The following is a 14,822-nucleotide window of genomic DNA, read 5'->3' on the forward strand; positions in this document are numbered from 1 at the left end:
GACAATCAGCATTCGACAAACCAAAAACAAGATACCTGATAGTAGTTTTGAGCCCTTGGGTCCATTTGTGGGAACTGAGGTGGGTAGGCAGGCTTTCCATCCTGGTATTCTGGGTAGTAACTGCCATATCCAGGCCCAGGAGGCATGGGAGGTGGGCCACCATAACCATGCTGACTACTAGATGCAGATGGAGGACGCTGGGGGTCGTTTGAAGCAACAGAACCTCCAGGCTGAGCAGGATATGCAGGTTGTGGGGCAGACTGCGAAACAGGTGTGACTTGAGGTGGAAGCTGATGTTGAGATGAACCTGGCTGGGCTGGGTGCATGGGGCGAGAGGGATCATTGGCAGATTGATTACTAGGAACCCTGGGGGGATTCAGGGCTGGTGGCTGGAACGGAGGCTCACTATCAGATCGTGCACTTTGCTGTGCATCCTTTGTGACCTGGAGGTAGAAGCCAGCTGCGTTATTTACTTGAGCCTGAGGAGCCTGAGAAGGAGTTGTGTGAGAGTAGGTCTGATTTGTGCTCTGTGGTTGGTGCATAGAAAAGTCAAGCAACTGAAAATTTGAAAGCTGGTTCTGATTGGTGGCAGAAGCAGAAGACTGAATTTGGGAATTGGGAGGAGGAACAGCTTGACTTTCACTACTCACTGATTGACTTCTCATAACAGGAGGGCGGGCTGGTTGGACAGTAGTTGCATCCTGTGCCAGGTTTAATAGACTCTGGCTAAAAGGCAGGTAAAAGCTCATTGGTGTCTGAGAAGGCGGTTGATTGGTTAATAGGTGAACCTGTGGTAATTGATTCTCCACGAGGGCTTGAGAAGGTGGCTGAACAGGTGAGGTGGCTTCTTTGGGGCTTATCTGTCTAGTCGTATGTGCAGGGATTTGAGAGGAAACCATGCTGTAACTGGAAGAAGGTGGTGCAATCATCACAGGTTGGTTAAAAGCCTCTGTAGGAGGTGTGGACACTAGCAAAGAAGCATAGCCCTGACTTGCCTGAGACGCCGAATCTGGCGGGTTCTCAAGGTTCTCAGAGTGAGGCTGTGAGACCCTGGGAGGCTTCAAATCCAAGGGTCCATCTTCTGGTGGCTGGATGACCTCTGAACTAGGCTGACGCACAGGAGCAACGGCATTCACCAAAGGAGGTGCTGCAGGTGCTAATAAAATATTAGCACCAAGATTAGCAGCATCACTCTGAGCCCAGAGAGTTGTAGCAGGACTATCACAAGCTCGTCGTGGTCCTTGGGTTCGAGACGAAGGCCTGTGATCCGGTCCACCTGGGACGAATATCGTTTCCATATTGTCCGGAGGCTGCTCCAAGTTTCCAGGCAACACATCAACTCCTTTCTTTTCCATAACCATTCTAGCACGGTCAACTTCGACTGGTCTGACTCCGACGTGTGATCGCACCGGCTCGAAAGACGAGTTAGCGCTCGCCTGGAACACTCCTACTGGTTTCGGAGGACTAGGTGTGGGGAATGTGGGACTCGGCTCTGAAGCGAGAGCAGAATCTATCTGTTCAAAGTAACCACCTGCTGAGGAATGAGATGCAGGTCGATCAGGGGGGCGAGGACTTTCTTGTTGGATAAACGTTCCGACGACGCCCTGATGCCGCCGATGAGGTTGGACACCACTATGAGAGGCATGACCACTGCCATGACTGACATTGCTGTAGCTTGATGAGACACTTGCTGAACGTGCTGGGCGCTGTGCAGTATCAGGTGCCTCAAAGTTTGGTCCTGCCTCATAAGACTGGCTTGGTGGTGATTTATTAGGTAGGACTTCTTGGTTTGGGACACATTCCAGATTCTCAACAGAGTCACTTGAACCTGCAGCCACTCCAGTTTTGCCAGTATCATTTAACAATGGTGTATGGGCTTCATTTACTGGCTTTTCATTTGGAGGGTGGGAGATCCCATTTACACGACCCTCCCCAGAAAGAGTCTCTTCATTTTCTACATCATTGCCCTTGAAGAACATAGACAATGTTCCAGGGTCACCAGATGGAACAGTGTACGGAAGGGAAGAGGCATGCTGTGAGGGGTCTTGTGGAACCTGACTAAACCATGGCTCTGCGGCTCTGTCCGTTTGACTAAAATAACTCTGTTGCTGGGTATTCGGTGGCCAACTCATATTAGGTAAAGCGGACTGACCGTGATTCTGAGAGTGCGGCTGAGGTGGACCAGGATGGGAAGCCGGGTTAAGAGGTGGGGCTTGTGTCTGGGGAGGCGCATAAAATGATTGAGGTGGATCAGTGGTTGGCTGGAAATAGTTCTGCACTGAAGGGGGTCGGCTTCTGTGATCTGGCACCGAGTGAGAATGAGCAGGGGGTGTGGGTTGTGATGGAGGGTTACTCTGAACTGGTGGTGTTGAGGCTGCAGGAGGATACAGTACGCCAGTGCTGAAAGCAGGATTGGAGTTAGGCAACTGTGAAATGTAGGGCATTGATTCTTGGGAGTTGAAATAGCCGGGTTCAGAAGGAGGCGAGTTTGATGGAGGTGAAGGTCCGGAAGGATGGAAATGAGGAGTGGAAAAATTATGTGAAGGACCAAGAAATGACACTGGTGTCCCTGATGATGTGCCTTGAATTGGTGCAGCCTGGCTAAAAGATGCTGGGGGAGGGCCTTGCATAGGAAGAGGACTACTGTTTGGAGGAGGAACTTGGCTGCCCACTGGCTGTGGTGGAAAGCCTTGCCCAGGAAAGGCAAAGGGGTTAGTCATTGGTTGTGCAGGTGGAGCAGGTGCTGCCATGGGAGCGATTGTTCCATGCTTGTGGGGTCGAACTCTCCTAAATGCATTTGGCCCACCAGAGGAAGGTGGAGGTGGGCCAAAAGCTCCAGGAGGGACATTGCGAGGAGGGGGTTGCATCTCTGCTACCTGATATGGGCTTCCAGAGCTTAAGACCTTGAAGATGCGTGTAGACTTTTCCTGTAAAAGGAAATACAAACACAAACAAAGATAGCATATATTAATGACGTGTTGTCATTTAGTGACTTCAAAGGAGGGAGGAACATTTTATGTTAATTTTTTTACAAATAATCTATAGTTCTAATCAACCACCACAAGCATCTATACAAGATAGTTAAAAAGTGAGCTTCATGAGATGCTGCACCTCTGCACATGTACAAAAGGTTATTGACCCAAGTCTAAATATAGCCTATTTATATATGTAGAGCAAATTTGGGTTAAAAAACGTCCTTGATACGTTCAGCAAACAAGCGTTTAAAAGACTTAGGTTGCATCCAAAATCGCATACTTCCATACTGAACAAAACGAATGCAGTATGCGAGAGCGGTTAGTGTGTCCGAATACGTAGTATTCATTAAACAGTAGGTATGTGACGGTACACTGTACCCACGATGCAATGCGATTCACGATACTGGGTTCACGATATGATTTTTTTCCAGATTTTTTAAACAAAAGTTTTCTTTTATTATTTTGCTTTAAAAAAAATAAATATAATAAAATACTGTATTTGTGCTTATTTTTTATTTATCTAAATAATGAATGCCCTTGTATTTTTGATGCAGGTACAAACTATGCAAAACAATGCTGCACATTTCCCTTTTTGTGTAAAAAAAATTGAAATGAAATAAAACCCACATTAAATAAATAAATGAATAATACAAATAATGAAAGTATCCTCACATAAATAAATCTGGTTGGAAAATTCTAAACCTGGCAACCCTGTAGTGACGTCAACCAGGCGAGGTGAATAGCGCCAGTGCCCTCTGCTGTTCAAAGTGAATATCGACTCATTATACATGTAAACCGATTTGAATCGTTACACATGTGAATCAATTTTTAACTGTCTTGTGGTGCATCGATACATCCCTATTAAACAGTACATGAAAAGTACCCGGATGACCTACTGCATGAGCAGCCATTTTTGAGTATGCAAATGATGCACACTTACGGTTCGACAATCTATCCCATAATTCAACTGGAGCTGCAAAGCCGTTCGTAGCGAAGTAGAACGATGGCAGAAAGCAGAGTAAGACAAACATTAAAAATGTTATGATCTTGTACAACTCTAAATAACGTTATTAGTAGCTTTGTGGAGAACGACAGAATAAATTTTGTCTGATTTTAAAATTGTGGCGATGAGACATCATGCATGTGATGTTGGTAAGATGACAAAAGTAGTATGTATGAAGTTGCGTGCCTACTGCACACTTGCTTACTGAAAGAGCTTAACTGGCTGAGCAGTGCATACTGCCCCAAATTTAGTACGTACTGTTTAAGTATGCAATTTCGAATGCAGCCTAAATGTTTAAACTCAGATAAAATGCTCTAAAACGTGCAGATTATTATGTCATCAATTTAAATAATTTATGTTTTTAAATATGTTCTAAATATATCACTTTTCATAAACTGAAAATTTTGTACACAAAACTTTGTTGTGAAGTAAACTATTATGTGAGACCGGGACCAACCACCTCTGAGTCCAGGATTTGAATCTCTAAATTTCGCTTTTAGATCAGCCATAACATTAAGACCACCTTTTAGTTCCTACACTCACTGTCCATTTTATCAGCTCCACTTACCATATAGGAGCACTTTGTAGTTCTACAATTACTGACTGTAGTCCATTTGTTTCTCTGCATGCTTTGTTAGCCCCCTTTCATGCTGTTCTTCAATGGTCAGGACTCTCCCAGGACCACTACAGATCAGGTATTATTTAGGTGATGGATCATTCTCAGCACTGCATTGACACTGACATGGTGGTGGTGTGTTAGTGTGTGTTGTGCTGGTATGAGTGGATAAGACACAGCAATGCTCACTGTCACTGCTGGACTGAGAATAGTCCACCAACCAAAAAATATCCAGCCAACAGCGCCCCATGGGCAGCGTTCTGTGACCGCTGATGAAGGTCTAGAAGACGACCAACTCAAACAGCAGCAATAGATGAGCGATCTTCTCTGACTTTACATCTACAAGGTGGACCAACTAGGTAGGAGCGTCTAATAGAGTGGACAGTGAGTGGACACGGTATTTAAAAACTCCAGCAGCGCAGCTGTGTCTGATCCACTCATACCAGCACAACACACACTAACACACCACCACCATGTCAGTGTCACTGCAGTGCTGAGAATGATCCACCACCTAAATAATACCTGCTCTGTGGGGGTCCTGACCATTAAAGAACAGGGTGTAGAGAAATAGATAGACTAGCCAGTAATTGTAGAACTACAAAGTGCTTCTATATGGTAAGTGGAGCTGATAAAATGGACAGTAAGTGTAGAAACAAGGAGGTGGTTTTTATGTTATGTGATGTGTATGTGGTCACTGTACATGACATAAACAGGACAAGAAAAATACGGCTCACAAGGTCACAAAACGACCAGCCTCAGCATCCTTCTGCCTACTTTTTTATACAGGTACATCCATCACAAAGGGAAAAACATCTCAAAATCATCTTCACATAATGTTACCACTCAGTTCTAAGAGCTTTTTACACCGAAATGCTATATGTAAAAAATATGCAGTTTTACAATAGGTGCCAATAGTTTTTTTTTCTCAGTTGGCTGCACAAAACAGGTATAACAAACTTGTTTGTACCATAGTAACATGATTAACCCAGTATGAAAATAATCACGTGTATGGTTTGCACCACATGCCAAATGTCCTAGTCATAAGCAGGCCATTCCAGCCTATTCTAATAGGTTTACTTTAATAGGTTCACAGTGTCGTGTACGCAACAAAATTTACAACCAAGTGTAACAGTGTGTGTTTTAAGTATAAAGGGTATTAAGGGTCAGTGATAGCTCAGTGGTTAAGGTACTGGACTAGTAAACAGAAGGTTGCCGGTTCAAGCCCTGCCACCACCAAGTTGCCACTGTTGGGTCCCTGAGCAAGGCCCTTAACCCTCAATTGCTCATCATGTTCCGCTCATTGTGTAAGTCGCTTTGGAAAAAAGCATCTGCTAAATGCTGAAAATGTAAATGTAAATAAACAATGATCGCGTTTACATGCACAAAAGTACTTTGATCATTATCAGACTTTAAAATTTGAAATATCCAAGCTTCCAAAGCAATGCCATGTCACAATTATTTAACCCCTACAAAATATATCTGATCTTAAAATCTACTGCTAGTCTCTGATCTAAAATTGGGTTCCAACGTGATAAACCACTGGGAATTCATTACTGGTTCTTAATTTGCTTAAGCTGTGTTGTGTTATATAAACACCACCCAGAGATTCAAGTGTTTAAGGTGTTTTAATGCTAAGGAGCCGTTACGACAAATTGAAAATAGAATTTCATTGCACCATTGCACTCCTCGAGACACCATTAGGAGTACTGTCTGGAAGTTTCAAACCACCAGTCAATTATTTGGATAACAATAGGCAGGTTTGCTGGCACAGGTCAGGTGTGATAGCCCAGAGCCCTAACCATTGACCTCATTTAGAAGAGAATACAATGCCTTTATTTGTCATATATACATATCCCTGCTTGTTTGGAAGCTAGGGTCAGAGCACAGGGTCAGCCATTGTACAGCGTAAAGAGCCTTGCTCAATGGCCCAACAGTGGATGCATGGTAGAGCTCGGATTCGAACTCTCAACTTCTCAACAATAGTCCAAAGGTCTACCCACTAAGCTAACACTGTCCAACCCATCAGACGCATTTAGTAGAAGCTTTTATCCAAAGCATTATACAATTATGATTGAACACAGTGTCAGCAATTGAGGGAAGCCCAACAGTGGCAACTTGGGAGTTGTGGGGGTTGAACCAGCAACCTTCTGATTGCTAGACCAGTACCTTAATCACATAATCTTAGACTGTGACGATGATTAAACGTGATACCGTACTTCTGTACACTTCTGTAATGCCTCAAACAGCCGTTACTAAAAACAAACAAAACTGCAATGGGTGTGACGTCACTTCTCCAAGCCTTATCCTTCTCTTTTGCATTTCCTGTATCCTTTATTTATTAGGATTTAACATCATGTTTTACACACTTTGGTTACATTCATGACAGGGACGGTAGTTACTCATTACACAAGAATCATCAGTTCACAAGTTTAACGTCAAACAGTCACGGACCATTTTTGTATCTCCATTTAACCTCACTTGCATGTCTTTAGACTGAGGGAGGAAACCCACACAGAAACGGGGAGCACATGCAAGCTCCACACGGAAAGGACCCGGACCGCCCCACCTGGAGATCGAACCCAGGACCTTTTAGCTGATAGTCCAAAGCTCTACCCACTAGTCAAACACATTTAGTGGATGCTTTTATCCAAAGCAACATACAATTAGGATTGAACACAATGTCAGCAATTCAGGGTAAAGAGCCTTGCTCAGGAGTCCAAGTAGCAACTTGGGAGTTGTGGGGATTGAACCGGAAACCTTCTGATTACTAGACCAGTACCTTAATCACTAAGCTAGCACTGCTCCTTTCATCTTAAGACTGTGTGATGATGGTTAAACGTGATACCGTACTTCTGTACACTCTTACTAATGCCTCAAACAGCCGTTACTAAAAACAAATAAAACTGCATGGGTGTGACGTCACTTCTCCAAGCCTTATCCTAGGATTTTAACGTCATGTTTTACACACTTTGGTTACATTCATGACAGGAACGGTAGTTGCTCGTTACACAAGGTTCATTAGCTCACAAGGTTATATCAAACAGTCATGGACAATTTTGTATCTCCAAAGAACATGAAAGCTCCACACGAAAATGACTCAGACCGTCCCACCTGGAGATCGAACCCAGGACCTTTTAGCTGTGAGGTGACAGTGCTACCCACCAAGCCACCGTGCCACTCTTTCAGCTGATAGTCCAAAGCTCTACCCACTAGTCAAACACATTTATTGAATGCTTTTATCCAAAGCAACATGCAATTATGATTAAACACAATGTCAGCAATTGAGGGTAAAGAGCCTTGCTCAGGAGTCCAAGTAGCAACTTGGGAGTTGTGGGGGTTGAACCAGCAACCTTCTGATTACTAGACCAGTACCTTAATCAAATAATCTTAGACTGTGACGATGATTAAACGTGATACTGTACTTCTGTACACTCTTACTAATGCCTCAAACAGCTGTTACTAAGAACAAACAAAACTGCAATGGGTGTGACGTCACTTTTCCAAGCCTTATCCTTGTTTCTTTTTCCTGCACCCTTTATTTATTAGGATTTTATCGTCATGTTTCACACACTTTGGTTCATTCTACAGGAACGGTAGTTACTCATTACACAAGAATCATTGGTTCACAAGTTTAACGTCAAACACAGTCATGGCCAATTTTGTATCTCCAGTTAACCTCACTTGCATGTCTTTGGACTTTTGCTGTGAGGCGACAGTGCTACCCACCAAGCCACCGCGCCACTCTTTCAATTGATAGTCCAAAGGTCTACCCACTAGGCTAACACTGTCCAACCCATCAGACGCATTTAGTAGAAGCTTTTTTCCAAAGCTACATACAATTAGTATTGAACACAATGTCAGCAATTATGGGTAAAGAGCCTTGCTCAGGAATCCAACAGTGGCAAATTGGGAGTTGTGGGGGTTGAATTGGCAACCTTCTGATTGCTAGACCAGTACCTTAATCACTGAGCTAGCACTGCTCCTATCATCTTAGAGTGTGTGACGATGGTTAAACGTCATACTGTACTTCTGTACACTCCTACTAATGCCTCAATGCAATGGTTGTGACGTCACTTTTCCAAGCCTTGCATCCTTTAAAAGACCAGCTAGGGATCCAATAAATGATGGATCATGGATCAAAGCACCTGTGGTGTCTTAAATATTTAGGAAAAACAGACACTTGTTTACCTCTCTCTGGACGTGTTTGTTATGGCGTTTGATCCCTCGACGTCACATCCGGATGAAGCTAGTCACTTTAAAGCTAGCCAGCTAGCTAACCTATCAATCTTAATACACTTTAAACAAGTAGCTACAGTTATAACAAGCAAGTGCAACGTCCGAATTTCTAACTGCCATCCTATGCGCAATGGAAAAATTGAATGACGTTATGAATATTACAACGGCTGGCTAAATCCAAAGCTAATGCTAGTCAGGATTAGCACAATACCGGCAGTCGTCATACAGTTAAATGGTCCAACATTTCAAAGTAAAGCACAAAGCAAAATAAAAACGACTTAATTTAATACGTGTAATTCGCTTCGTCTGGAAGATATGAGCAAACGTACCGTCTATACTGTAAACAAACAGCTGGAACGAACTAACAGACAACAAGCGAGCAAGCAAGGCTGCATCCCAAACCGCAAATAATCTTTAAATTAGTGCACTACCAAAGAAGTCTACACTGAATTGCAAACTCCACCACTAAGCTTAGCGTAGCCAACAGTTAGTCCCTAAAAGCACTAACACACTTCAAAAACTGCGCAAAAACTCTAATTATTCGGTTCCGTCGACGACAAATTCTCCACACATGACAGCTCCAGTTAGCCTCCTGACTCCGCGACTCGGTCCCCTGTTAGCACAAGCGGCTAACAAGCAGCCCAAGTTAGCATGCTAGCTCACGTACGCTGACACGACACGGTAAAACACACGGCAATAAAGTTGAAATAAAACCGCATGGAGAAAGCATTACCTTTCCTGTCGAGAACCTGAAAGTCCGTGTGTAAATACGGAACGGGTGTACATTCAGAGCTGAGCAGGACGTTAAGGCTGACACTTGTCCGCCATCTTCGCTAAGCACATCCTGAGCGACGTGTAACAAGCTACGTCATCGTCCTCCACTACAAACCAAACACGTGAAACGGAACTGCCTCGTATTTACTTATTTACTTATGATTGTGTTTATCAGCGCTGCTGTTAAAATAATAAAAGAAATTAATTTACTTCAGACATCCCAAGTTGCAAAAACTAATTTCAGGGAGGTACCCCCGCGCCCGGACCCCGACCCGGACCCCGACCCCGACCCCGACCCCGATCCCCAAGCCCCCAGATAGTGTGAAAGATAATAGATTTATGTTCCCTACATAGTGCACTAGATTGTATATTAGAAAATAATTTATGTTCCTTACTTAGTGCACTAGATAGTGTACTAGATAATTGACTTATGTTTCTTACATAATGCTTTAGGTAGATAGGTACATAGTGCACTAAATTGTATATCAGATAACGGATTTATGTTCCCTACATAGTGCACTAGATAGTATTTTAGATATGAATTTATGTTCCCTACGTAGTGCACTAGATAGTATTTTAGATATGAATTTATGTTCCCTACGTAGTGCACTAGATAGTGAATTAGACAATTGGTTTATGTTCCTTTAGGTAGCGTAATGGTTAACGGATTTAGGTTCCCTACATAGTGCACTAAATTGTATATCAGATAACGGATTTATGTTCCATACATAGTGCACTAGATAGTATTTTAGATATGAATTTATGTTCCCTACATAGTGCACTAGATTGTATATAAGGTCACGGATTTATGTTCCATACACAGTGCACTAGATTGTATATAAGATCACGGATTTATGTTCCCTACATAGTGCACTAGATAATGTATTAGATAACACATTCATGTTCACTACACAGTGCATTAGATTGTATATTCGATCATAGATTTATGTTCCCAACTTAGTGCACTAGACAGTATATTAGACAATTGATTTATGTTCCCTACATAGTGCACTAGATAGTATTTTAGATATGAATTTATGTTCCCTACATAGTGCACTAGATTGTATATAAGGTCACGGATTTATGTTCCCTACACAGTGCACTAGATTGTATATAAGATCACGGATTTATGTTCCCTACATAGTGCACTAGATAATGTATTAGATAACACATTCATGTTCACTACACAGTGCATTAGATTGTAAATTCGATCATAGATTTATGTTCCCAACTTAGTGCACTAGACAGTATATTAGACAATTGATTTATGTTCCCTACATAGTGCACTAGATAGTGTTTTAGATATGAATTTATGTTCTCTACTCAGTGCACTAGACAGTATATTAGACAATTAATTTAAGTTCCCTACATAGTGCACTAGATAGTATTTTAGATATGAATTTATGTTCTCTACTTAGTGCAGTAGATAGTAAATTAGACAACTGATTTATGTTCCCAACTTAGTGCACTAGACAGTATATTACACAATTGATTTATGTTCCCAACTTAGTGCACTAGACAGTATATTAGACAATTGATTTATGTTCACTGCTACACTACACTAGATAATGTATTAGATAACGCATTCATGTTCACTACATAGTGCACTAGAAAGTATAACTAGATGATGATTTGTGTCCCTTACATAGTGCACTAGATAGTGTATTACATAATTAATAATGTTCCCTACATAGTGCACTAGATTGTATATTCGATCATAGATTTATGTTCCCAACTTAGTGCACTAGACAGTATATTAGACAATCGATTTATGTGCCCAAATAGTGCACTAGATAGTATTTTAGATATGAATTTATGTTCTCTACTCAGTGCACTAGACAGTATATTAGACAACTGATTTATGTTCCCTACATAGTGCACTAGATAGTATTTTAGATATGAATTTATGTTCTCTACTTAGTGCACTAGACAGTATATTAGACAATTGATTTATGGTCCCTACACAGTGCGCTAGATTGTATATCAGATAACGGATTTAATACGCGATGGGGAAAAAAGTCTGTGTCGCCTGCAGGCGCGAGCGTGTGTGTGTGTGTGTGTGTGTGCGCGCGCTTTTGGCCGCTCATTCTAGATTCCGGGAGATTTTATCTGACTTGCGGGCATCAGGGAGCCTCTATGTATGTGCGGGAGAGTCCCGGAACTTCCGGGAGACTTGGGATGTCTATTACTTTTACGTATTTCAATTCTTAAAGTCTATCAAAAATCAGCCATGCATTTGATTAAACCTGTGCCCAGATGACACCTGTCAAATTGATGAACAAGGGCACCCCTGTTGGTTCAATCATGTATTTGATCCCTTGTTGAATAAAGAAATATTCACCCCAACCCCCCAAAAAACGAGGATTAGTAACTCTAAACTTTCCTACAGATCTAGATTTTGCTTTAAATTAAGTATTTATCAGCTTAATAGTACAATAAGTGAGCAAAGAATATGAATCGTAGTATTTTTTTTAACAAACGCTACTAGACCTTATAAGATCTTAACAGATTTTACTAGACCTTAACAGACCATAACAGACCCGACTAGACCTTAAAAGACCTTACTAGACCTTAATAGACCTTAAACGACCCTATAAGACTTCACTAGACCTTAAAAGATCCTACAGGACCTAACTAGACACAAAAACACCTTAACAGACAATAAAGTACCCTACTAGACTTTAACAGACCTTAACAGACTTTACTAGACCCTAACAGACCCTACTAGACCTTACTAGACATTAACAGAACCTAATAGACCTTAAAAGACCTAAACAGACCCTACTAGACCTTTCTAGACCTTAACAAAAACTAACAGACCTTAAAAAACTTTAACAGACCCTACTAGACCGTACTAGACCTTAAAAGACCCCGACAGACCCTACTAGACCTTAACAGACTTTAACGAACCCTACTAAACCTTAACAGACTTTAACGGACCCTAATACACCTTAAAAGACCTTAACAGACCATAAAAGACCCTACTAGACCTTTATACCTTTAAAGATCCTATTAGACATTACTAGAATTTAACAGAAACTACTAGACCTTAATAGACCTAAACAGACCCTAAAAGACCTTAAAAGACTCTACTAGACCTTATTAGACCTTTACAGACCCTTTACAGACCCTACAAGACCTTAACAGACCTACTAGACCCTACTAGACCTTACTAGACCTTAAAAGACCCTATTAGACCTTACTAGCTCTTTACAGAACATATTACACCTTACTATACTTTAAACGACCCTACTAGACCTTACTAGACATTTACAGACCCTACTAGACCTTAAAAGACCTTAACAGAACATACAAGACTTTACTAAACTTTAACAGACCCTACTAGACGTTACTAGACATTTACAGACCCTACTAGACCTTAACAGACCTGAACAGACTTTACTAGATCTTCACAGAACATACTAGACTTTACTAAACTTTAACAGACCCTACTAGACCTTAATAGACCTTACAAGACCGTACTAGACCTTAAAAGACCTTAACAAGCCCTATTAGACCTTACTAGCCCTTTAAAGAACATACTAGACCTTACTATACTTTAAAAGACCCTACTAGACCTTATTAAACTTTAAAAGACCCTAATAGATAATAACAGACCTTAACAGACCCTTCTAGACCTTAACAGACTCTACTAGACAATACTAGGCCTTACTAGATCGTAAAAAACCCTTCTAGACTTTACTAGACCTTAATAGACCCTACTAGACCTCACTAGAACTTACCAGACCTTAATAGACTTTAACAGACCCTACCAGACCTTACAAGACCTTAACAGACCCTACTAGACCTTAACAGAACATACTAGACTTTAATAAACTTTAAAAGACCCTACTAGACCTTAACAGATCCTACTAGATATTTTTAAACTTTAAAAGACCCTACTAGACCTTTACAGACCTTAACAGACCCTTCTAGACCTTAACAGACTCTACTAGACCTTGCTAGGCCTTACTAGACCTTAAAAGACCCTTCTAGACTTTACTAGACCTTAATAGACCCTACTAGACCTTACTAGACCTTGCTAGACCTTAACAGACCCTACTAGACCTTGCTAGACTCTAAGAGACCAAATTAGACCTTGCTAGACCTTAACAGACCCTACTGAACCTTACAAGATCTTATAAGACCCTACTAGATGTTACTAGACTTTAACAGACCCTACTAGACCTCACTAGATCTTAGAAGACCCCTAACAGACCTTAACAGACCCTTGTAGACCTTACTAGAACTAAACAGACCATATTAGATTTTACTAGACCTTAAGAGACCCTACTAGACTTTACTGAACCTTAACAGACCATACTAGACCTTAAAAGACCCTACTAGACCTTAAAAGACCCTACTAGACCTTAACAGACATTAACAGAAAGTTCTAGACCTTAACAGACATTAACAGACCCTACTAGACCTTAGTAGACCTTAACAGACCCAAGTAGACCTTAAAAGACCTTAACAGACCCTACTAGACTTTACACGAATTTAACAAAAACTACTAGACCTTACTAGACCTAAACAGACCCTACTAGACCTTAAAAGACTCTACTACATATTAACAGTCCCTTGTAGACCTTTACAGACCATACTAGACCTTAATAGATGAACGATGGCGCCGCGGATGGCAGCCTCGGCACAGCGCTCTCTGCTTTTTTCTTTGTTTTTGTTTATTTTATGTGTGTTTTGTCATGCAAACCCGATAACATACACCAGGGAAGAGCTGCTTAACATCGGGCAGCTTACCGCTAACAGTTTCTCGCCAATATTTACAAACTCGGATAGTTTTATGGACATTTTTGTTTGTGGAGCAGCGGCTCTATGCGCGGCATGGAGGAGACGCAGACGGGGAAAGCGCGCCGGTGCGCTAGTGAAACTCAGACAGCGAGGATTTCGAACTGCGCTTCCATCGATTCACTTGGCGAACCTCCGCTCTCTAAACAACAAAATGGATGAGCTGCTTCTCCTGAACAAAATTAAAAGAGACTTTGCACATTCCGCTGCACTTTGTTTTACTGAAACTTGGCTCAGCGAATCCGTTCCTGACAGTGGATTACTTCTGCCGGGCTTTCATCTACACCGAGCGGATCGCGTAACGGGACTCTCAGGTAAAACTAAAGGCGGTGGAATATGTTTTTACATCAATGAAAACTGGTGTACAGATGTCACAGTATTAAACAAACACTGCAGCCCGCATTTAGAAACA

At 41.7% G+C, this 14,822-nt stretch overlaps 1 protein-coding gene across 4 annotated transcripts in view; it reads right to left on the minus strand.

Moving 5' to 3' along the window:
- Window positions 1-9,645, minus strand: part of sec16a (SEC16 homolog A, endoplasmic reticulum export factor) — a 54,100-nt gene extending 44,455 nt beyond the window's left edge. For 3 of the 4 annotated variants that reach the window (XM_063012231.1, XM_063012230.1, XM_063012228.1), the window contains exons 1-2: window positions 8,783-8,852; window positions 36-2,927 (exon numbers count right to left, since the gene is read on the minus strand). In XM_063012231.1, coding sequence (XP_062868301.1) covers window positions 36-2,867 — 2,832 coding nt within the window. In that variant the 5' untranslated portion in view covers window positions 2,868-2,927; window positions 8,783-8,852. Of the gene's footprint in view, window positions 1-35; window positions 2,928-8,782; window positions 8,853-9,563 lie in introns of those variants that run through there. The other variant, XM_063012229.1, reaches the window with a different exon arrangement.
- Between the last annotated feature and the right edge of the window lie 5,177 nt (window positions 9,646-14,822).

This window comes from Trichomycterus rosablanca, chromosome 16, assembly GCF_030014385.1.
Source record: "Trichomycterus rosablanca isolate fTriRos1 chromosome 16, fTriRos1.hap1, whole genome shotgun sequence".
In the NCBI taxonomy this organism is placed as follows: Eukaryota; Metazoa; Chordata; class Actinopteri; order Siluriformes; family Trichomycteridae; genus Trichomycterus; species Trichomycterus rosablanca.